The 25,712-nt window shown below is 37.8% G+C and overlaps 1 protein-coding gene and 1 pseudogene across 12 annotated transcripts in view; one reads left to right on the top strand and one right to left on the bottom strand.

Annotated features, from left to right (window-relative positions):
• The window catches only part of SENP7 (SUMO specific peptidase 7), a 155,073-nt gene that overhangs the window by 44,406 nt on the left and 84,955 nt on the right, over nucleotides 1-25,712 (bottom strand). For 11 of the 12 annotated variants that reach the window (XM_058731544.1, XM_058731549.1, XM_058731550.1 and 8 more), the window contains one exon: nucleotides 2,045-2,163. In XM_058731544.1, the coding sequence (XP_058587527.1) occupies nucleotides 2,045-2,163 (119 nt within the window). Of the gene's footprint in view, nucleotides 1-2,036; nucleotides 2,164-25,712 lie in introns of those variants that run through there. The other variant, XM_058731556.1, reaches the window with a different exon arrangement.
• Nucleotides 7,004-15,494, top strand: LOC131513018 (U1 small nuclear ribonucleoprotein C-like; annotated as a pseudogene).

Raw genomic sequence — 25,712 nt, 5'->3', positions numbered from 1 at the left:
AGTTTGAGCCCTGCATCAGGCTCACTGTTGTCAGTGCAGAGCCAGCTTCAGATCCTCTGTCCCTCTCTCTATGTCCTTCCCTCACTTGTGCACGCATGTGCTCTCTCTCCCAAAAATAAACATTTAAAAATAAATAAAACCTTTAAAATATATTTTTCCCCAATACGTTATTTTCATAAAAGCTAATTCCACAAGACAAACTTAATATACCACAAAAGAAGGGCACACCTGGAGTTTAATTCAGAATTCCCATTAATTTATGGGCTTATATTAAAAAACTGGTACTGGACACAATTATCTGTAGTATGGAAACATGATGAGTTTCAATAGTTTCAATAGTCACTTTTCTTAACAACACTTTATCTCTGAAAAGAACCTCCAGAGTAGGTACTAAGAAACTATGAAGTGTTTCTTTTATTATGCATTTTTTCACTGTGACTTTGGAGAATTACTAAAGGACGTAAATCAGAAAGCTTTTTATTTAACTATTTCTACTCTATCTAGGAAATCAGTGGAATGTGAGGGTTTAACAGTACCTTAATAGTATGTGAACTGAGCCAACTTATACAAATACTTTTTATTTGGTAATTAATGAGAATTATTTCTGGGAAAAGTACAATCCATAAGAAAATAAATGTCTTTCATTTTATGCAGCTAGTGCTTAGTAGCTAATTGAAAGATTATGTCTAGGGGCGCCTGGGTGGCTTGGTCGGTTAAGCGTCCAACTTCAGCTCAGCTCATGATCTCACTGGTCCGTGAGTTCGAGCCCCTCGTCGGGCTTTGTGTTGACAGCTCAGAGCCTGGAGCCTGTTTCCGATTCTGTGTCTCCCTCTCTCTCTGCCCCTCCCCTGTTCATGCTCTGTCTCTCTCTGTCCCAAAAATAAATAAACGTTAAAAAAGAAAAAAGAAAAAAAGAAAAAAAAAAAAAAAGAAAGATTATGTCTACACAGTTAAAATGCTTTCTCCAGATTGCCCTCATAAGAGTTGAAGCTGGTTATTAGTCTAGTTTCTTTTTAAGTTTTCCTCCTGTATGAAAAAAACTACTAAAAATTGTAAATAGCTGTGTTTCAAATAATGTGCAAAGAATTATTGCATAGTGCCATTGCAGAAGCATTTTTTCTAATGAATAGTTTCTGAAATCATTCAGAAAACAAAGATCTCAACCAGTTTTAAGTGATCGTGGGGGCCTGGGTGGCTCAGTCAATTAAACGTCTGACTCTTGGTTTTGTCTGAGGTTATGATCTCATGGTTTGTGAGTTTGAGCCCGGCATCGGGCTCCACACTGGCAGTGTGGAGGCTGCTTGGGATTCTATCTCCTCTCTCTCTGCTCATCCTTCACTTTCTCCCTCTTTCTCTCTCTCTCAAAATAAATAAACTTAATAAAAAAAAAAAAAGCAATCAGTAATCCAAGAGATCCCTGAAGATATGTGTTCCACAAGATGTGACTAATGTAGTTAAGTGTTTTGGTGCAAAATTTTGTAAATTATTTTAAAATCTTAAAAGAAAGACAAAAAGGAGAAAAATCAATTAATTAACCCTACACATGCAAGGAGGCTAAAAAGAATGTTCAGAAGTCTGGGATGTATTTACTTTTAAATTTGCTAATAGTGGCTTGTAAAGGCATCATCCTACAGTTGAGAGAAATTCTAATGAATAAAGAATGTATGCCATAGGAGGATAGACAGTGGGAAGCTAAGAATAATAATCAAATTAGCAGTAATATCAATTATTACCAGACATATCCATGGAAATAATACTTACAAATAGCTAAACTAGCATTATAATTGTATAGCTGTATTCCCAGCCCCAACAACAAAAAAGAAATGATAGTCAAATGTAACTTATAGATTCAGTAAATAAATCAAGAAATGAATAGTGTACAAATAGTAAACTTCGCAATTTCCTTTGTGTTGCTAAATAATCTCCCTTTACTTTCACAGATCCTTTAAATGTAGGATTAAATAAAGTTAACTATAACTTAAAAATTATTATAAATGCAAAAGACAAAAATTCAAATGACAAAAATTTTCTAGTGTTCACAAACCTTTAGCTTGAGCATCAGACATTACAAGAGAAATGCCATCATCATCTCTTTGCTTTTCTTTAGTGTGTGAGGCTTGCTTTGCATAATTATTATCTACAGTCTTACTTGGTTGTGAATCCCTGCAAAAGAAAGTAATATTACACTCAATTCTTCTATGTCTAAATGAATTAAGAAGTCAATTGATATATATATATATATACAAGATAAAAATCCAGTTGGTTAAAAATACAGTCCCATATAGCAGAGTATATGATCTGAACAAAAGAAAGAATATTGAAATAATATTTGAGAAGTAAGTTCTCATCCCTACTCTACTATAAATTCTCCCTATTTCTTTGGGGGGGAAAACACATGGATACCACAGAAATGGGCACATGCAAAATGAACAAAAGAATAATAAGAGTATTTAAATACATCAAAGAAGTTTAAAAAGTAAAAATTCCATGGACAGAAGTACATGATAAGTGCATCTACACATAATCAAAAAATAATAACCCGGGGCACATGGGTGACTCAGGTAAGCATCCGTCTTCGACTCAGGTCATGATCTCACAATTTGTAAGTTCGAGCCCCACGTCAGACTCTGTGCTAACAGCTCAGAGCTGGAAGCCTGCTTCAGATTCTGTCTCATTCTCTGTCTGCCCCTCACCAACTTGTGCTCTCTGTCTCTCAAAAATAAATAAATGTAAAAAAAAAAAATTTCTTTTTATCAAAAAATTTATCAATTTTTTTTTTTTCACATAATAACCCAGAGGAGCCTGGGTGGCTCAGTCAGTTAAGCAGCTAACTCAACGTCAGCTCAGGTCATGATCTCACAGTTTGTGGGACTGAGCTCCACAATGACAGCACAGAGCCTGCTTGGGATCCTCTCTCTCCCTCTCTTTCTGCCCTCTCCCACTCACACACATGCATGTGTGCTGTCTCAAAATAATTAACTTTAAAAATAATAATAATAACCCAAAGGACTTGTTAATATGTTCCAAGCATGGTTCATATATCAACAGTTAGGTATAAAATAAAGTTTGGAGTGTGATAACAAATTTTACCTATAGAATGAATAATTTAAAATATAGGGGACTAGGTTAAATATATAAAATATAAGGTGTGTGAAAAACAAGTTTTGGAAGGACAAGCCCAACATCACCATTAATGAAAACTTAATAATAATAAAGGATTTCAATACCCCACTTTCAGCAATGGATAAATCATCCAGACCAAACAATCAAAAAGAAAACACTGTACTAAAAGCATACATTAAACTAAATTGACCTAATATGCATTTATAGAACATGCCATCCAATAGCACCAGAATACACAATTCTCAAGTGCACACAGAACATTCATAATCATATGATAACTATAAATCATATGGAAGACCACAAAAACAGTTGTAGCAAATTTAAGAAAATTTAAGTCATACTAAGTATCTTTAACCACAATAGTATTAAAATAAAAACCAAAACAGGAGGAAAAAGCTAGAATATTCACAAATACATGGAGATTAACTAATAAATTCCTGAACAAACAATTTGTCAAAGAAGAAATTGAGGCACGCCTGGGTGGCTAGGTTAGTTAAGTGTCCAACTCTTGGTTTGAGATCAGGTCATGACCTTACAGTTCATGAGTTCGAGCCCTGCGTCAGGCTCTGCACTGACAGCATGGAGTCTCCTTGGGATTCTGTCTCCCTATTTCTCTGCCCCTCCCTTACTCACTTTCTCTGTTTCTCTCAAAAATAAATAAATATTAAAAAAGAATATCAAAAAGGAGACCAAAAAATATCTTGAAGCTATTAAAAATTTAAGCACAATATATCAAAACTTAGTGAATGCTGCAAAAACAGGTCTAAGAGGGAAATCTGTAATAATAAAAGCCTACATTAAGAAACAAGAAATCCAATAAACAACCTTACTTTACACATTAAAAAACAGAAAAGGAAGAACTAAGCCCAAAGTTAGCAGAAAGAAAGGAATAACAAAGATCAGAACATAAATAATGAAAACCAGAAAAACAATAGAAAAGATCAACACAAGAGCTAGTGTTTTGAAAAGACAAACAAAATATCCAAAGCTTTTGCTAAACAAACTAGAAAAAGAAGACTTAAATAAATAAAGAAATGAAATAGGAAACATTAAAATTGATACCACACTAATATACAGGATCAAGAGACTACTACGAAATAATCATATGCCAACAAATTGGATAACCTAAATGAAATGGGTAAGTAACTAGAAATATACAACCTACCAAGACTGAATCATGAAAAAAAGGAAAATCTGAATGGTTCGATAAGGAGTAAGGAGATTGAATTAATAATCAAAAACCTCCCAAGAAGCCTGGGTGGCTCAGTCAGTTAAGCATCCAACTTCTGCTCAGGTCATAATCTTGCAGTTCATAAATTCAAGCCCCGTGCTAGACTCTGTGCTGACAGCTCAGAGGCTGGAACCTGCTTTGGATTCTGTGTCTCCCTCTCTCTCTGCCCCTCCCCTGCTTGTACTCTGTCACTCTCTCTCTCTAAAAATAAACATTAATAATTAAAAACCTCCCAATACAAAAAACCCCAGGACTAGATAGTTTCCATGGTAATTCTACAAACAATTAAAGAAGTAATCCCAATCTTTCTCAAACTCTTCCAAAAAACTGAAGAGGGAATACTCCTAAAATCATTTTATTGGGTCATCATCACCCTGATACCAAAGCCAGATAAGGACACTACAAGAAAAGAAAACTATATACCAATATGCCTGATGCATATAGATGCAAACATTTTTAACAAAGTATTAGGAAACCAAATTCAGTAATACATTAAAAGGATCATACACCATGATCAAGTGGGAATTATTCCAGGGATGCAAGGATGATTCAATATCCATGAATCAATGTGGGACACCACATTAACAGAATGAAACATTAAAAGGATCTGATCACTCCATACATGTAGAAAATGCACCTGACAAAGTTCAGTATCTTTTATGATAAAACTCTCACCAAACTGGGTATATAAGGAATGCATGTCAATATAATAAAGGTCAATAAAATCAACCCACATCTAATATCATAATCAATAGTAAAAGATTAAAAGTTTTTCTTCTAAGATGAGGAACAGGACAAGGGTGCTCATTCTCACCACTCTTATTCAACACAGTACTAAAAATCCTAGCCAGCACAATTAGGTAAGAAAAAGAAATAAAAGGCATTCAAAAGCATTAATTGCCATTATATGCAGATGATATGATTTTATATATAGAACGCTCCCTCCCCCCCCCCAAAAAAAAACACCAAAAAACTTTTAAAATAAAAAAAAATTCAGTAAAGTTGCAGGATACAAAATCAATACACAAAACTCAGCTGCTTTTCTATACACTAACAGTGAACTAGCAGAAAGAGAAATTAAGAAAACAATCTCATTTACAATTGTATTAAAAAGAATAAAATACCTAGGAAAAATATAGCCAAGGAAAAAAAAGAACTATACACAAAAACCTTAAGGCACTGATGGAAAAAAAACCAAAACAAAACAAAACAAAAAACCACCACGAAGATGATAGAAATAAATTGAAAGACATTCCACACTCATGGATGGGAAGAATTAAGAGTGTTAAAATGTCCACCATACCCAAAGCAACCTAAGATTCAATGCAATCCCTACCAACATTCCAATGCCCTTTTTCATAGAAATAAAATTATCTTAAAATCTGTACGTAACCACCAAAGACCCCAAATAGACAAAGAAATCTTCAGAAAGAACAACAAAGCTGGGATCATCACACTTCCTGATTTTAAACTACATTACAAAGCTATATTAATCAAAACAGTATGGGATGGCCTAAATATAGACATACAGGTCAAAGGAATAGAATCAAGAGTCATAAATAAATCCACATATATATGGTCAATTAATTTATGGCAAAAGAGACACAAATATACAAGAGGGAAAGGAGAGTCTCTTAAACTAATAGTGTTGGGAAAACGGGACACCCACTTGCAAGAGGACAAAACTGGACCCCTATCTTGCACCATACAAAAAAATCAAATCAAAAGTAATTAAAACCTTAAATGTAAGACATAAAATCATGTAAGTCCTAGAAGAAAACATGGGAGTAAGCTTGTTGACATCAGTCTTGGCAATGATTATTTGGAATTAATACCAAAACAAAGGCCACAAAAGCAAAATGAACAAGTGGGACTACATCAAACTAAAAAGCTTCTGCAAACCAAATGAAACTATCAACAAAATGAAAAGGCAATACATGGAATGGGAGAAATATTTGCAAACCATACATCTAATAAGGGGTTAATATCTAAAATGTATAAGGAACTCATACAACTCAATAGAAAACATTCTATTAAAAAATTGGCAGAGAAACTGAACAGACACTTTTCTAAAGAAGACATATACATACATAGCCAACTGGTACATGAAAAGTAATGCATTAATGGTATATCATTAATTGCAGGGAAATGCAAATTAAAACCACAATGAGATATCACCTCACACCTGTCAGAGTGATTATCATTAAAAAAAAAAAAAATCAATAACACACCTTGCTAAAACATAGGGAAAAAAGAACCCCTGGGCAATCTTGATGAAAATGTAAATTGGTGCACTACTGTGGAAAATAGTATGGGTTCCTCAAAAAAATTAAAAGTAAGGGAGTAGTTAAGATGGTGGAGAAGTAGAGGAAGCCTGGGTTTTTCTAGTCCCTCAATCACAGCTGTATTGAGGTGAGATCAAGCGGAACACCAAGGAAATCGATCTGTGGAATGGCAGAAGAATCTCCATGGTTGGAGGAAGACTGAGTAGCAGGTGCAAGGCATGTGGAAGTGAATTGGGGAAGAAAAAAATGTCGGTGCCATGAGGGGGAGCAAACCCTTTCCATGCAAAGACAAAAGGGAGAAAAAGTGAGAGGATTTGGGAAAGCATGGCATCTGCTTTGCACAAGATGAAAACCTCTCTGGACCATGGACTGGGGAGCAAGAAGTACTTTGTGTCACAGGGTTTTTTTCACAAAGAGACTTTGGAGTTCAACTATGATTTTGGAAGTGAGTGATTTTCTCTAGAATGTAGCTGGGGCATGCACTGCTGGGGAGGAAGGAGGTGGAGCCAGAGCACATAGTGTGGTGTAGGGATCTCCAGGGTGCACTGAAAGAGAACATTCCCCTTCCTGGAGTATTTTTGGAAGAGGTTCCCTCCCAGGGACACAAGACCTTGTAGGTGCCAACAAAAGGTCTTTCGTTAGCAGGGGACAGAGACACACCAAGAAAGATAACCTTTGCTGCTTTTAGCGGTGCTATACCATAGATACCACACACTGCACAGGCGTGGGACTATTTTTCAAAGAAAAAGGACTTCAGACACAGTGTAGAGAAGCTCTACTCGGGAACAGGGAGGCAGTAAGGGTCCATTAAGACTTCCAGTTTTGGGGTGACTAGATGGAGTAGTCAGTTAAGCCTCCAATTCTTGGTTTTAGCTCAGGTCATGATCTAGTGGTTCATGAGATCGACTGTCAGCACTGAGCCTGCTTATGCCAAGAAACTGCTTACTCCCAGGGCAAGACTGACTCTGAGCCAACACAGGGGCCTCTCCTCCAGAACAGGACAGTCAGCACCCCACATGCACCAAGTGTACTGAAATTGAGTGCTTCATAACATCACCTGCAGCTCTAGTGGAAATAGACCAAGGCTAATCTTTTTTTCTTTTTTGTCTTCCTTATTCTTTCTTTTCTATTGGAATCAGGATAAGAATTTCTTGTTTGTTATTTTTTTATCTGCTTTTTTTTCTTTTTATTGGATCAGGCTTCTTTTTTTTTTTTTTCCTTTCTTTTTCTTTGGAATCAATCTTAAAGTTTTTTGATTCTCTGTTTGGTTGGGTTTTTTTCCCTTTTCTTTTCCTTTTTTTGGGATTGGGTTTGGTTAATTTTTTTTCCTTTTTTCCAGGCTTTTCTTAACAAACAAATCAGCTTCATTAGGCTTATTTTAACACACAAATCAAAGCACACCTAAACGTCCAAACACTTCCCAATGCAAGCAAGTTGGGGCTCTGCAGAAGACTGACCAGTGGGAAAGAGCAGCCAAAACACAACAGCAGAATGCACACACCATACACCATAAACACTTCGTGAAGTGCCAGGCCCTGGTCAGTGTACGACTTCTTTTTAATACAGCATTATTCTCAGATGAGGAAACATAACACGCTTTTAAAACACACAAAAGACAGAAACAGCAAAAATGACAAGATGGAAAAATTCTCCCCAAAAGAAAGGTCAGGAAGAAATCACAGCCAGGGACTTGCTCAAAAGAGATATAAGGAATATATCTGAACAAGAATTTAGAATAACAGTTATAAGATTACTAGCTGGGCTTCAAAAAAGCATAGAACAGGGGCGCCTGGGTGGCGCAGTCGGTTACGCGTCCGACTTCAGCCAGGTCACGATCTCGCGGTCCGTGAGTTCGAGCCCCGCGTCAGGCTCTGGGCTGATGGCTCGGACCCTGGAGCCTGTTTCCGATTCTGTGTCTCCCTCTCTCTCTGCCCCTCCCCCGTTCATGCTCTGTCTCTCTCTGTCCCAAAAATAAATAAAAAAAAAAAAAAAAAAAAAAAAAAAAAAAAAAAAAAAAGCATAGAACACACCAGACAAACTCTTGCTGTGGAGATCAAAGACCTAAAAACTAGTCAGGCTAAAATAAAAAATGCTGTAATTGAGATGCAAAACCAAGTGGATATAGTCACAAGGATTGAAGAAGCAGAGTATAGTGAGAAAAAATATAAAATTATAGAAAATAATGAAGCTGAAAAGAAGAGGGAAAGGAAACTATTAGATCACTAGGGGAGAGTTAGAGAACTTAGTGATTCCACAAAATGAAGTAACATCCATATCATAGCACTCCCAGAAGAAGAGTGAGAAAAAGGGACAGAAAATTTATTTGAACAAACTATAGCTGAGAACTTCCCTAATATGGGGAGGGAAACAGATATTCAAGTCCAAGAGGCACAGAAAACTCCCCTCAAAATAAAAAAAAGAAATGGGTCAACACCACAACGTATCATAATGAAACTTGCAAAATACAAAGATAAAGAGAGAATTCTGAAAGCAGCTAAGGACAACACATCCTTAAACAAAAGGGTAGAGGGGCGCCTGGGTGGCTCAGTCAGTTAAGCGGCCGATTTCGGCTCAGGTCATGATCTCGCAGTCTGTGAGTTCGAGCCCCGCGTCAGGCTCTGTGCTGACAGCTCAGAGCCTGGAGCCTGTTTCAGATTCTGTGTCTCCCTCTCTCTGACCCTCCCCCGTTCATGCTCTGTCTCTGTCTCAAAAATAAATAAACATTAAAAAAAAAAAAAAGGGTAGACACATAAGATTAGCAGACTTGTCCACTGACACCTGGCAGGCCAGAAGGGAGTGGCAGGAAATATTCAGTGTGCTGAAGAGGAAAAATACCAAACCAAGAATTCTTTATCCAGCAGGGTTGTAATTCAGAATAGAAGGCAAGATAAAGAGTTTCCCAGACAAACAAAACTAAAGGAGTTCATGACCACTAAACCAGCCCTGTAAGAAATTTTAAGGGGGACTGAGTAGAGGGGGGGAAAAAAAGGAGAAGAAGATGACCAAAGAAACAAAGATTACAAATGACCATAGAACATCACCAGAAACACAACTTTACAGGTTAATACAATGGCACTAAATCCATATTTTTAAAAAACCACTCTGAATGTAAATAGACTAAATGCTCCAATCGAAAGACACAGGGTATCAGAATGAATTAAAAAAAAAAAAAAAAAAAGATGCATCTATGTGCTGCCTATAAGAGACTCATTTTAGACCTAAAGACACATGCAGATTGAATGTAAGGGAATGTAGAACTATCCATCATGCTAATGGACATCAAAAGAAATCCAGAATAGTCATACTTACACCAAACTAGATTTTAAAACAGAGACTGCAGGGGCGCCTGGGTGGCTTAGTCAGTTAAGTGGCTGACTTCAGCTCAGATCGTGATCTCATAGTTCATGGGTTTGAGCCCCACGTCGGGCTCTGTGCTGACAGCTCAGAGCCTGGAGCCTGCTTCAGATTCTGTGTCTCCCTCTCTCTCTCTCTCTCTGTCCCTCCCTGCTCGCACTCTGTCTCTCTCTCTCAAAAATAAATAAACATTGAAGAAAAAAAAAAAAAAGACTGCAACAAGAGATGAGGAAGGGCACTAAATCATAATTAAGGGTCTATCCATCAAGATCTAGCAATTGTAAATATTTATTCCCCCAACTTGGATGCATCCAAATATGTAAATCAATTAATCACAAAAATGAAGAGATTAATTGATAATAACACAGTAATCGTAGGGGACTTTAATACCCCACTAACAACAATGGACAGATCATCTAAGCAGAAAACCCACAAGGAAGACATGGCTTTGAATGACACACTGGACTGAATAGATTTAACAGATATCATCAGAACATTTCACCCTAAAACAACAGAATACACATGCTTCTTGAATGTTCATGGAACATTCTCCACAACAGATCACATACTGGGTCACAAACCAGCCCTCAACAGGTATAAAAAGATTGAGATCATACCATCCATATTTTCAGACCACAACAATATGAAACGTGAAATCAACCACATGAAAAAATTTAGAAAGCTCTCAAATACATGGAGGTTAAAGGACATCCTACCAAAGAATGAATGGGTTAACCAGGAAATTAAAGAAGAAATAAAAAGATACATGGAAGCAAATGAAAATGAAAACACAACAGTCCAAATCCTTTAGGATGTAACAAAGGCAGTCCTAAGAGGAAAGTATACTGCAATTCAGGTCTATCTCAAGAAGCAAGAAAGGTCCCAAATACACAATCTAAACTTACATCTAGAGATTTAAAGAAAAGAAACAGCAAATGAAGCCTAAAGCTAGCAGAAGGTAAATAATAAAGACTAGAGCAGAAATAAACGATATAGAAACAAACAAACAAACAACTGTAGAACATATCAACGAAACTAAGAGCTGGCTCTTTGAAAGAATAAGCAAAATTGATAAACCAATAGCCAGACTTTTCAAAAAGAAAAGACTTATCAAAAAGAAAAGAGAAAGGACCCAAACAGATAAAATCATGAATGAAAGAGGAGAGATCACAACCAATACCACAGATATATAAACAATTATGAGAGAATACTATGAAAAACTATATTTCAACAAACTGGACAACCTGGAAAAAATGCACAAATACCTGGAAACATACAAATTACCAAAACCAAAAATGGAAGAAATAGAAAGTTTGAACAGACCCATTAACAGGCAAAGAAACTGAATCAGTAATCAAAAATTTCAAACATGAGTCCTGAGCCAGACGTCTTCCCAGGGGAATTCTATCAGATATTTAAAGAAGAATTAATACCTATTCTTCTCAACAAACAGAAATGGAAGGAAAGCTTCCAAACTGATTCTATGAAGCCAGCATTACCATGATTCCAAAACAAGACAAAGATCCCAGTAAAAAGAAGAATTACAGGCCAATATCCCTGATAAACATGGATATAAAAATTCTCAACAAGATACTAGCAAACTGAATCAACAGTACATTAAAAGAATTATTCACCATGATCAAGTGGGATTTATTCCTGGGCTGCAGGGCTGATTCAATATTTGTAAGTCAATCAATGTGATACACCACATTAACTAAGAAAGGATAAGAACCATATGATCCTCTCAATAGATACAGAAAAAGCAATTAACAAAATATAGGATCCTATCCTGATAAAAACCCTCAAGAAAGTAGGGATACAAGAAATATACCTTAACATCATAAAGGCCACATACGAAAGACTCACAGCTAATATCCTCAATGGGGAAAAACTCAGAGCTTTCCCTTTAAGGTCAGGAACACGACAGGGATGTCCACTCTTACCACTGTTGTTCACATAGTATTGGAAGTCTCAGCTTCAGCAGTCAGATAACAAAAAGAAATAAAGGCATATAGATCAGCAAGGAAGAAGTCAAACTCTCACTCTTCGCAAATGACATGATACTCTATGTGGAAAACCCAAAGGACTCCATAGAAAACCTGCTAGACCTGATACATGAATTCAGTAAAGTTGCAGGATATAAATCAACATACAGAAATCAGTTACATTTCTATACACCAATAATGAAGCAGCAGAAACAGAAATCAAGGAATCGACCCCATGTATAATTGCACCAAAAACCCTAAGATATCCAGGAATAAACCTAACCAAAGAGGTAAAAGATCTGTATGCTGAAAACTATAGAAAGCTTATATGAAAGAAACTGAAGATACAAAGAAATGGAAAAACATCCTATGCTTATGGATTGGAAGAACAAATATTGTTAAAATGTTTATACCACCCAAAGTAATCTACATATTCAATGCAACCCCTATCAAAATAACACCAGTGTTCTTCACAGAACTAAAACAAACAATCCTAAAATTTGTATGGAACCAGAAAATACCCCAAATAACCTAAGTAGTGTTGAAAAAGAAAACCAAATCTGGGGGTGCCTGGGTGGCTTAGTCAGTTGGGCATCCAACTTTGGCTCGGGTCATTATCTCGTGGTTTGTGAGTTTGAGTCCCACATCAGGCTCTGTGCTGACAGCTCGGAGCCTGGAGCCTGCTTCAGATTCTGTGTCTCCTCCTCTCTCTGCCCCTCCAGTGCTCATGCTCTCTCTCTGTCTCTCAATAATAAATAAACGTTAAAAAATTAAAAAAAAAAAAAGAGGAAGGAAGGAAGGAAGGAAGGAAGGAAGGAAGGAAGGAAGGAAGAAAGAAAGAAAGAAAGAAAGAAAGAAAGAAAGAAAGAAAGAAAGAAAGAAAGAAAGAAAGAAAGAAAGAAAACCAAAACTGGAGGCATCACAATTCCGGAGTTCAAAATGTATTACAAAGCTATAATCATCAACACAATATGGTAATGGCACAAACACAGACACACAGATCAATGGAACAGAGGAGAGGGCCCCAAAAAGAACCCACAAATATATGGCCAACTAATCTTTGACAAAGCAGGAAAGAATATCCAATGGAAAAAAGATAGTCTCTTCAGCATATGGTGCTGGGAAAACTGGACAGCCACATGCAGAAGTATAAAACTGGACCACTTTCTTATATCATACACAAAAATAAACTCAAAATGGATGAAAGAACTAAATATTAAGACAGGAAACCATCAAAATCCTAGAGGAGAAAACAGGCAGCCACCTCTTTGACCTCGGCCACAGCAACTTCTTTCTAGACATGTCTCCGGAGGCAAGGGAAGCAAAAGTGAAAATGATGATGGATGGATGGAAAAAGATGAATGGATGAAGAAAATATAAGACACAAAAATGAACTACTGGACCTCATCAAGATAAAAAGCTTATGCACAGTGAAGGAAACACTCAAACAAACTAAAAGGCTACCTACAGAATGGGAGAAGATATTTGCAAATGACGTACCAGATAAATGGTTAGTATCCAAAATCTATAAAGAACGTATCAAACTCAACACCCAAAAAACAAATAATCCAATGAAGTACTGGACAGAAGACATGAATAGACATTTTTCCAAAGAAGACATCCAGATAGCCAGCATACACATGAAAAGATGTTCAACTTCACTCATCAAGGAAATATAAATCAAAACCACAATGAGATACCACCTCATACCCATCAGAATGGCTAAAATTAACAACTCAGGCAACAAGAGATGTTGGCAAGGATGCAGAGAAAGGGGGTTCCCCTTTTGCACTGCTGGTGGGAATGCAAACTAGTGCAGCCACTCTGGAAAACAGTACGGAAGTTCCTCAAGAAGTTAAAAAAGAAGTTAGAACTACCTTACAACCCAGCGATTGCACTACTAGGTATTTATCCAAAAGATACAAAAATGCTGAATCAAAGGTGCACAATGCACCCTGATGTTTATACCAGCACTACCAATAATAGCCAAATTATGGAAATAGCCCAAATGTCCATCAACTGATAAATGGATAAAGAACAGGTTATATATGTATGTATGTATATATATATTTTATTATATATATATTTATTTACTATATATATTTACACACACACACATACACAATGGAATATTACTTGGTGATCAAAAAGAATGAAATCTTGCCATTTGCAACAATGTGGATGGAACTAGAGTGCATTATGCTAAGCAAAATAAGTCAGAGAAAAGACAAATATGATTTCACTCATATATGGAATTTAAGAAACAAATCAGATGAACACAGGGGAAGGGACAGAAAAATTAGTTTTTAACAGACAAGAAGGTAAACCATAAGAGACTCTTAAAGACAGAGCTCAAACTGAGGGTTGCTGGAGGGGAGGTCGGTGGGGGGATGGGCTAGATGGGTGATGGGCATTAAGGAGGGCACTTGTTGGGATGAGCACTGGGTGTTGTGTGTGTGTGTGTATATATATATATATATATATATATGTGTGTGTGTGTGTGTGATATATATATATGATATGTGATATATATATATATATATATATATATATATATATATATATATATGATGAACCACTACATTCTATTCCTGAAACCAACACTATACTATATTAACAAATATAACTAACTTGAATTTAAATTTTTTTTTAAAAGGAAAAAAATTAAAAATAGAACTGACATATGTTCCAGCTTTTTCACTTCTGGGTATCTATGCTTAGGAAAACAAAATCATTACCTCAAAAAGATATCTGTGTCCCAATGTTCAGTGCAGTGCAATTTACAAGAGACAAGACATGGAAACAACCTAAATGTCCACTAAAAGATGAATGGATGAAGAAAATATAAGACACATACACAGGAATACTATTCAGCCATGAAAAAAAAGCCTGACATTTACAGTAACATGAATGGAACTTGAGGGCATTACGCCAAGTGAAATAAATCAAAAAGAGAAAGACAAATACTGTATGATATCACTTTTGTGTAAAACCTTAAAAAAAAAATGGGAGGGACTGGCCAATGGCCTACAGAGCAACACATCTAAGTTCTACTGTAGCTACTGCAACACATACCTCAACCATGACTCTCCATCTGTGAGAAAGACACAGAGCAGTGGTAGGAAACACAAAGAGAATGTGAAAGACTACTATCAGAAATGGATGGAAGAGTAGGCTCAGAACCTGATCAACAAAACAGCTGCTACATTTCAATGAGGAAAGATATCTCCTACTTGATTCTCTGTTCCTCCTCCTAAGGGGCAATGATCCCACCTCTTCCCAGTCTCTTGGGTCTTCCTTGCTCTGGTATGATGCCAGCACCTCATATGGGGGCCCCTTCCATGATGCCAATGATGGGTCCTCCTCCTCCTGGGATGATGCCAGTGGGACCTGCTCCTGGAATGAGGCCACCTATGTGAGGCCAATTGCCAATTATGCCTGAGCGCCCAATGATGAGACCCCCCTACCTATCCCATGATGGTGCCTAGTTGGCCAGGAAAGAGTCAACAAGACTGATAAGGAGAAATGTGAACATCTTTATATCCATTTTATATTACATGTTCTACTTCACCAGTAGATCATGGTGCTGTGACTCTGGGTGTTTTCTAACAGCATGACAAGGAAGACTTGCTCTCCCTTCCTATCAAAGACAGAATTGTTTTGGCAGGGGAGTAGTGGAACAAAAAAAAAAAAAGCAATTATCAATTTTTATTTGTATTGTGAAATGTGAAAATAAAACTGTCAACTGTTTTAGTCAAAAAAAAAAAAACACACACCTAGATACAGTCAACAGATTGGTAGTTTTAGGGAATGGGGGGGGGCGGGTTGGAGAGAAGAGAAGGTATTAAAAAGGTACAAGTTTCTAGTATTAAGACAAGTAAGTGCTAAGGTTGTAACATACATACAGCATAGTGACTATAGTAAACAGCAGTGTATTGTGTATTTGAAAGTTGCTAAAACAGTAGATCTTCAAAGTTCTCATCACAAGAAATTTAATAACTATATGCATGCTGATGAATGTTAACTAAATTTATTGTATTAATATCACAATATAGGGGCGCCTGGGTGGCTGGGTCAGTTGGGCATCCAACTCTTGATTTCAGCTCAGGTCATGATCCCAGGGTCAAGGGATCAAGCCACAAACTGGGCTCCACACTGAGCATGGAACCTGCTTAAGATTCTTTTTTCTTTCCCTCTGCTCATTTCCCCCACTTGTGCGTGCTCTCTCTCTCTCTAAAATAATAATTGTTTCACAATATAAACATACATAAAATGGTGATATTGTATACCTAAAGCTAATACAATGTTCTGTCAATAATATATCAGCAAAATTAATTTTTAAAAATAAATTCATAGAAAACACTGGGAAAGCAATTTGGTATTAATTAAAATAGCCAGAGGATGAATTAAATCTTTATACACACAATACTCTAACTCATAATAATTATTATTAACAAAACAATTCATTATGGTATTAAACTAGGCAAAAAATTTTAAATAAAAAAACTATATAAAATTACTAACCTATATTATTCTCTTATAATAAAAAATATTATATAGTATTTGCTGCATTTTCAACACTATTCAAGAACATGGAAATTTTTACATCATTTATAAGCACTAAAAAATTCAGATACCAAGAATAACTCAAGGATCCCTGTGCAGTAAATTATAAAACATATACCAAGTGATCACAGGAAGACTGTGGAGTCAGAACCACCTACCATCCTCCCACCTACACAACATCTACACTGGCAGAATCTGTCTGTGCAACTATTTTGGGATTCTAGAGTCTATTGAAGGCCTGCAACTACTAGTCAAAAGATTCAACCGCAAGTTACAGTTAATTTCGGTCAATTTGAGCTCCAACAGTGGTAGCAGTGACCCAGTCCCCTACCCCTAGCAACAAAGTAAGCAGCAAAGCTTGAGTTCTTAAAATAGTTTGCACAGGCTTGCAATCACCAAGGTAAGCAAGAAGAACTTTATTCTCCAAATATTGGGAATCTGTATTCTGATCACTGATGGCTGTTTCTGTTCATGGATGAGCAGACATAGAGAAAGGCAGCCAGTGTTGCAGCAACCACCACGATTGTTACAACACTTATGACTTCCAAGAGACTTAAAGGGTTAGACCTATTTTGTTTTATTTACTCCCCCCCCCCTTTAATTTTTCCCCTTTTCTCCTTTTGGAAACCAAACATTTAAGGATTATGATTATTAGAAAGTAATCACATACATGAGGGAATTCAGAAAGGCACAAACATTACTACAAGGGGTGCCTGGGTGGCTCAGTCAGTTAAGTGTCCAACTTCAGCTCAGGTCCTGATCTCACGGCTTGTGAGTGTGAGCCTGAGTGTGAGCTCCACAACGTGCTCTGTGCTGAAAGCTCAGAGCCCGGAGGCTGCTTCAGATTCTGTCTCAGTCTCTCTGCCCCTCCCCTGCTTGCGCACTCTCTTTCCCTGTCTCTCTCAAATATAAATAAACATTAAAAAAAAATTACTACAAAAAGACCAAGCTTATAAAGGACCTGGGAAGATCTTATATTTATACATCAAGCTGATGTGTGGAACAGAGTCATGTTAACAATAAAGAATGAGAGAGAGAGAGAAGAAGGAAGGAAAAGAGTGAAAGAGGGAGGGAGAGAAAGAGAGGAAGGAAGGAAGGAAGGAAGGAAGGAAGGAAGGAAGGAAGGAAGGAAGGGAGGAAGGAAGGAAAAAAGCAGCAAACCCTTGGGAAGGGGAAGAATCAGATTTCCAGACTTACCACATAATAAGATTGAATTGTTGCATTTTCAACAACACCAAAAAATCACAAGGCATACAAACAGGAAACCATGGATGATTCAAAATGAAGAAAAAAAAAAAATCAACAGAATATGTCCCTGAAAAAAATTCAGAAAGCAGACTCAAGAGAAGAAAAAGACATTATAACAACTGTCTTAAAGATCATCAAAAAGCTACAAAAAAAAAAAAAAAAAGGAAGTCTTGGACAGTCAAGAAAATGATTAATGGGTAAACAAAAATATCAAGAGACAAAATATATAAAGAAATCAAAAGGAAATTCTGGAGTTAAAAAGTATAATAACTAAAATTAAAAACTCATGGGGCACCTGGCTGGATCAGTTGGGAGAACATGAGACTCTTAATCTTGGGGTTATGAGTTCAAGCCCCACATTGTGCACAGAGACTACTTAAATAAACTTTAAAAAAGCAGATTCGAACCGGCAGAAAAAATAATCCATCATCAACCCTGAGCTTGGGAATAGGAATGGGAATGGGAATGGGAATGGGAATGGGAATGGGAAAGGGAAAGGGAAAGGGAAAGGGAAAGGAAAGGAAGGACAGGAAGAGAACTTGAATATATGATCATGGAAATTATCAAATCTGAGGATCAAAAAAATTTTGAAAAAAGTGAATAGAGCCTAAGGGACCTGTGGGACAACAACAAGCAGACCAATCAATATATGCAATACTGGTATCTCAGTAGGAGAAAAAATAAAGGAGAAGAGAAATTACTGAAATAAATAATCACAAAAAAGTTCCAAATTTGATGAAAGACATGAATAGAAACATACAAGAAGTCCAAAGAACTATAAGCAGAATAAACTCAATGAGACCTGTACCAAGAAACATTATAATCAAGTTGTCAGAAGACAAAGACAAAGAGAGAATCTTGAAGGCACCAAGAAAGAAGCGACTCATCACATACCAAGGACACTCCATATGATTATGAGATTTCTCATCACTAACCATAGTAGTCAGAAGGCATTGGGTTGGTATATTCAAAGTACTGAATAAAAAAACCTGCCAACTAGAAATCCTGTATCTGGCAAAACTATTCTTTTTCCAGTTTCTTAAGTTGTAAAGTCAGGTTGTTGATTTGAGATATTTCTTCTTTTTTAATGTAAGCATCTACAGCTATACATTTATTTTGCCTTTAGCACTGCTTTTAATGCATACCATATGTTTTGATGTGTTGTATTTTCATTTTCTTTCATTCTTAACCATTTTTTAATTTCCTTGTGATTTCTTCTTCGACCCATTGGTTGCTTTAAGTATGTTAATTTCCACGAACTTGTGAGTTTCCCAGTTTTCCTTCCATTAATAATTTCTAACTTCATATCATGTGGTCAGAGAACAATGGGAGAAAATATTTCAAAATCGTATTTCTGACAAGAAATCAATATTCAGAATATATAGAGAACTCCTAAAACTCAAAAGTAAAACACAACCTAATTCATCAAAGGGCACAGGACTTGAACAGACATTTCTCCAAAGAAGATATATGAACGGCCAATAAGCACATGAAAAGATGCTCAGCATCACTAATCATTAGGGAAACCCATAACAAAACCACAATGAGCTATCATGTCACACCCATTAGGATGACTATTACATAAAAACAGAAAATAACAAGTTTTAACAAGGATGTGGAGAAACTGGGACCCCTAACCACTGCTAATGGCAATGTAAAATGGTGCAGCTACTATACAAAAGAGTAACGGTGGTGCCTCAAAAATTACTAATAGAATTACTATATGATCCAGAAATCCCACTTCTGGGTAGATATGCAAAAGATAGAGGGATAGAGATGCCTGCATACCAGTGTTCATAACAGTGTTATTCACAACAGGAAAAAGGTGAAAGCCACCCAACCATCCAAAGACATTTATACCAGACTACAGAGAGGCAAAAAAAAAAAAAAAGGAATTAGAACTTCAATTAGGAAAGTGATCCCCAGACTGTTGTTCTGGATCTGTCACCTCATCTACATCATCACAAATTAAGACACCGGTTGACTAACCTATTTCTGTGCTTGGGGTTGAAGAGGTCTTTCCAAGGATAAACCAAAACACAGGGGTCAAGCCCTAACATATTTTTTATAAAATAAAATTTTAAAAAATTATACTACAGAAGATACTATAAACAAAGTAAAATTAACAAACAGGAAACTTGAAAAATTTTTTCCAACGCACTGGTAACAAAAAGTTAATACCTTTAATAAGAGTTCTTACAAGTCAGTAAGAAGCAGAACACCTGAATACATACAAAGACTACAGAGAAAACTTATATAAAAATACAAAATCCATCTTCACTAAAAATAAAAAATGGCTGAAATGAAAACAATTTTATGTAAAGTTATATTTATTTTTATCAATAGAGTCTGAAAAAAATTTTCTTTTTAACGTTTATTTATCTTTGAGACAGAGAGAGACAGAGCATGAACAGGGGAGGGGCAGAGAGAGAGGGAGACACAGAATCTGAAACAGGCTCCAGGCTCTGAGCTGTCAGCACAGAGCCCGACGCGGGGCTCGAACTCACGGACCATGAGATCGTGACCTGAGCTGAAGTCGGATGCTTAACCGACTGAGCCACCCAGGCACCCCTGAAAAAAATTTTTAATGATAACACTTAATTCTGGTTAAACGAATGGCACTATAAGAATTTATAAAAATACACAAACTTACCGTACCAATGCTATACAGACAAAAAATGAAAAATACCCTAAATGTCCACTCATAAGGAAACACATATTTGTAAAAGTAGATATATCTCAATATATTTATTGGCAAGTTATCAAATTAAAAGAGAAAAGCTAATTCTTGAGTTCCGGAAGATGGCGGCGTAGGAGGACGCTGGGCTCACCGCGCGTCCTGCTGATCACTTAGATTCCACCTACACCTGCCTAAAGAACCCAGAAAACCGCCAGAGGATAGCAGAATGGAGTCTCCAGAGCCAAGCCCAGACGAAAGGCCCACGGAAGAGGGTAGGAAGGGCGGCGAGGCGGTGCGCGCTCCACGGACTGGCGGGAAGGAGCCGGGGCGGAGGGGCGGCTCGCCGGCCAAGCGGAGCCCCCGAGTCTGGCTGGCAAAAGCGGAGGGGCCGGACGGACTGTGTTCCCACAGCAAGCGCGACTTAGCGTCTGGGAGGTCATAAGTTAACAGCTCTGCTCAGAAAGCGGGAAGGATGGAGGACAAAGGGAGGGAGAGCTGCTGAGCCCCCGGAAGGCAGAGCTCAGCTTGGCGGGGAACAAAGGCGCTCGCCAGCGCCATCTCCCCCGCCCATCCCCCAGCCAAAATCCCAAAGGGAACCAGTTCCTGCCAGGGAACTTGCTCGCTCCACGCAAACACCCAACTCTGTGCTTCTGCGGAGCCAAACCTCCGGCAGCGGATCTGACTCCCTCCCGCTGCCACAGGGCCCCTCCTGAAGTGGATCATCTAAGGAGAAGCGAGCTAAGCCTGCCCCTCCTGCCCCCGTGCACCTTGCCTACCCACCCCAGCTAATACGCCAGATCCCCAGCACAAGCCTGGCAGTGTGCAAGTAGCCCAGATGGGCCACGCCACCCCACAGTGAATCCCGCCCCTAGGAGAGGGGAAGAGAAGGCACACACCAGTCTGACTGCGGCCCCAGCGGTGGGCTGGGGGCAGACATCAGGTCCGACTGCGCCCCGCCCACCAACTCCAGTTATACACCACAGCCCGGGGGAAGTGCCCTGCGGGTCCTCACCACTCCAGGGACTATCCAAAATGACCAAACGGAAGAATTCCCCTCAGAAGAATCTCCAGGAAATAACAACAGCCAATGAACTGATCAAAAAGGATTTAAATAATATAACAGAAAGTGAATTTAGAATAATAGTCATAAAATTAATCGCTGGGCTTGAAAACAGTATACAGGACAGCAGAGAAGCTCTTGCCACAGAGATCAAGGGACTAAGGAACAGTCACGAGGAGCTGAAAAACGCTTTAAACGAAATGCAAAACAAAATGGAAACCACGACGGCTCAGATTGAAGAGGCAGAGGAGAGAATAGGTGAACTAGAAGATAAAGTTATGGAGAAAGAGGAAGCTGAAAGAAAGAGAGATAAAAAAATCCAGGAGTATGAGGGGAAAATTAGAGAACTAAGTGATACACTAAAAAGAAATAATATACGCATAATTGGTATCCCAGAGGAGGAAGAGAGAGGGAAAGGTGCTGAAGGGGTACTTGAAGAAATTATAGTTGAGAACTTCCCTGAACTGGGGAAGGAAAAAGGCATTGAAATCCAAGAGGCACAGAGAACTCCCTTCAGACGTAACTTGAATCGATCTTCTGCACGACATATCATAGTGAAACTGGCAAAATACAAGGATAAAGAGAAAATTCTGAAAGCAGCAAGGGGTAAACGTGCCCTCACATATAAAGGGAGACCTATAAGACTCGTGACTGATCTCTCCTTTGAAACTTGGCAGGCCAGAAAGGCTTGGCACGATATTTTCAGTGTGCTAAACAGAAAAAATATGCAGCCGAGAATCCTTTATCCAGCAAGTCTGTCATTTAGAATAGAAGGAGAGATAAAGGTCTTCCCAAACAAACAAAAACTGAAGGAATTTGTCACCACGAAACCAGCCCTACAAGAGATCCTAAGGGGGATCCTGTGAGACAAAATACCAGAGACATCACTACAAGCATAAAACATACAGACATCACAATGACTCTAAACCTGTATCTTTCTATAATAACACTGAATGTAAATGGAGCCAACCAAAAGACATAGGGTATCAGAATGGATAAAAAAACAAGACCCATCTATTTGCTGTCTACAAGAGACTCATTTGAGATCTGAGGACACCTTTAGATTGAGAGTGAGGGGATGGAGAACTATTTATCATGCTACTGGAAGCCAAAAGAAAGCTGGAGTAGCCATACTTATATCAGACAAACTAGACTTTAAATTAAAGGCTGTAACAAGAGATGAAGAAGGGCATTATATAATAATTACAGGGTCTATCCATCAGGAAGAGCTAACAATTATAAATGTCTATGCGCCGAATACTGGAGCCCCCAGATATATAAAACAATTACTCATAAACATAAGCAACCTTATTGATAAGAATGTGGTCATTGCAGGGGACTTTAACACCCCACTTACAGAAATGGATAGATCATCTAGACACACGGTCAATAAAGAAACAAGGGCCCTGAATGATACATTGGATCAGATGGACTTGACAGATATATTTAGAACTCTGCATCCCAAAGCAACAGAATATACTTTCTTCTCGAGTGCACATGGAACATTCTCCAAGATAGATCATATACTGGGTCACAAAACAGCCCTTCATAAGTTTACAAGAATTGAAATTATACCATGCATACTTTCAGACCACAATGCTATGAAGCTTGAAATCAACCACAGGAAAAAGTCTGGAAAACCTCCAAAAGCATGGAGGTTAAAGAACACCCTACTAACGAATGAGTGGGTCAACCAGGCAATTAGAGAAGAAATTAAAAAATATATGGAAACAAACGAAAATGAAAATACAACAATCCAAACGCTTTGGGATGCAGCGAAGGCAGTCCTGAGAGGAAAATACATTGCAGTCCAGGCCTATCTCAAGAAACAAGAAAAATCCCAAATACAAAATCTAACAGCACACCTAAAGGAAATAGAAGCAGAACAGCAAAGGCAGCCTAAACCCAGCAGAAGAAGAGAAATAATAAAGATCAGAGCAGAAATAAACAATATAGAATCTAAAAAAACTGTAGAGCAGATCAACGAAACCAAGAGTTGGTTTTTTGAAAAAATAAACAAAATTGACAAACCTCTAGCCAGGCTTCTCAAAAAGAAAAGGGAGATGACCCAAATAGATAAAATCATGAATGAAAATGGAATTATTACAACTAATCCCTCAGAGATACAAACAATTATCAGGGAATACTATAAAAAATTATATGCCAACAAATTGGATAACCTGGAAGAAATGGACAAATTCCTAAACACCCACACCTTCCAAAACTCAATCAGGAGGAAATAGAAAGCTTGAACAGACCCATAACCAGCGAAGAAATTGAATCGGTTATCAAAAATCTCCCAACAAATAAGAGTCCAGGACCAGATGGCTTCCCAGGGGAGTTCTACCAGACGTTTAAAGCAGAGGTAATACCTATCCTTCTCAAGCTATTCCAAGAAATAGAAAGGGAAGGAAAACTTCCAGACTCATTCTATGAAGCCAGTATTACTTTGATTCCTAAACCAGACAGAGACCCAGTAAAAAAAGAGAACTACAGGCCAATATCTCTGATGAATATGGATGCAAAAATTCTCAATAAGATACTAGCAAATCGAATTCGACAGCATATAAAAAGAATTATTCACCATGATCAAGTGGGATTCATTCCTGGGCTGCAGGGCTGATTCAACATTCGCAAATCGATCAACGTGATACATCACATTAACAAAAAAAAAGAGAAGAACCATATGATCCTGTCAATCGATGCAGAAAAGGCCTTTGACAAAATCCAGCACCCTTTCTTAATAAAAACCCTCAAGAAAGTCGGGATAGAAGGAACATACTTAAAGATCATAAAAGCCATTTATGAAAAGCCCACAGCTAACATCATCCTCAACGGGGAAAAACTGAGAGCTTTTTCCCTGAGATCAGGAACACGACAGGGATGCCCACTCTCACCGCTGTTGTTTAATATAGTGCTGGAAGTTCTAGCATCAGCAATCAGACAACAAAAGGAAATCAAAGGCATCAAAATTGGCAAAGATGAAGTCAAGCTTTCACTTTTTGCAGATGACATGATATTATACATGGAAAATCCGATAGACTCCACCAAAAGTCTGCTAGAACTGATACATGAATTCAGCAAAGTTGCAGGATACAAAATCAATGTACAGAAATCAGTTGCATTCTTATACACTAACAATGAAGCCACAGAAAGACAAATAAAGAAACTGATCCCATTCACAATTGCACCAAGAAGCATAAAATACCTAGGAATAAATCTAACCAAAGATGTAAAAGATCTGTATGCTGAAAACTATAGAAAGCTTATGCAGGTAATTGAAGAAGATATAAAGAAATGGAAAGACATTCCCTGCTCATGGATTGGAAGAATAAATATTGTCAAAATGTCATTACTACCCAAAGCTATCTACACATTCAATGCAATCCCAATCAAAATTGCACCAGCATTCTTCTCGAAACTAGAACAAGCAATCCTAAAATTCATATGGAACCACAAAAGGCCCCGAATAGCCAAAGTAATTTTGAAGAAGAAGACCAAAGCAGGAGGCATCACAATCCCAGACTTTACCCTCTACTACAAAGCTGTCATCATCAAGACAGCATGGTATTGGCATAAAAACAGACACATAGACCAATGGAATAGAATAGAAACCCCAGAACTAGACCCACAAACGTATGGCCAACTCATCTTTGACAAAGCAGGAAAGAACATCCAATGGAAAAAAGACAGTCTCTTTAACAAATGGTGCTGGGAGAACTGGACAGCAACATGCAGAAGGTTGAAACTAGACCACTTTCTCACACCATTCACAAAAATAAACTCAAAATGGATAAACGACCTGAATGTGAGACAGGAAACCATCAAAACCTTAGAGGAGAAAGCAGGAAAAGACCTCTCTGACCTCAGCCGTAGCAATCTCTTACTCGACACATCCCCAAAGGCAAGGGAATTAAAAGCAAAAGTGAATTACTGGGACCTTATGAAGATAAAAAGCTTCTGCACAGCAAAGGAAACAACCAACAAAACTAAAAGGCAACCAATGGAATGGGAAAAGATATTTGCAAATGACACATCGGACAAAGGGCTAGTATCCAAAATCTATAAAGAGCTCACCAAACTCCACACCCGAAAAACAAATAACCCAGTGAAGAAATGGGCAGAAAACATGAATAGACACTTCTCTAAAGAAGATATCCGGATGGCCAACAGGCACATG

The sequence above is a fragment of the Neofelis nebulosa genome, chromosome 5 (assembly GCF_028018385.1).
Source record: "Neofelis nebulosa isolate mNeoNeb1 chromosome 5, mNeoNeb1.pri, whole genome shotgun sequence".
NCBI classification, from domain to species: Eukaryota; Metazoa; Chordata; class Mammalia; order Carnivora; family Felidae; genus Neofelis; species Neofelis nebulosa.
The sequence above is the reverse complement of the archived record's forward strand: the minus strand, read 5'-3'. Positions and strand labels throughout refer to the sequence as shown.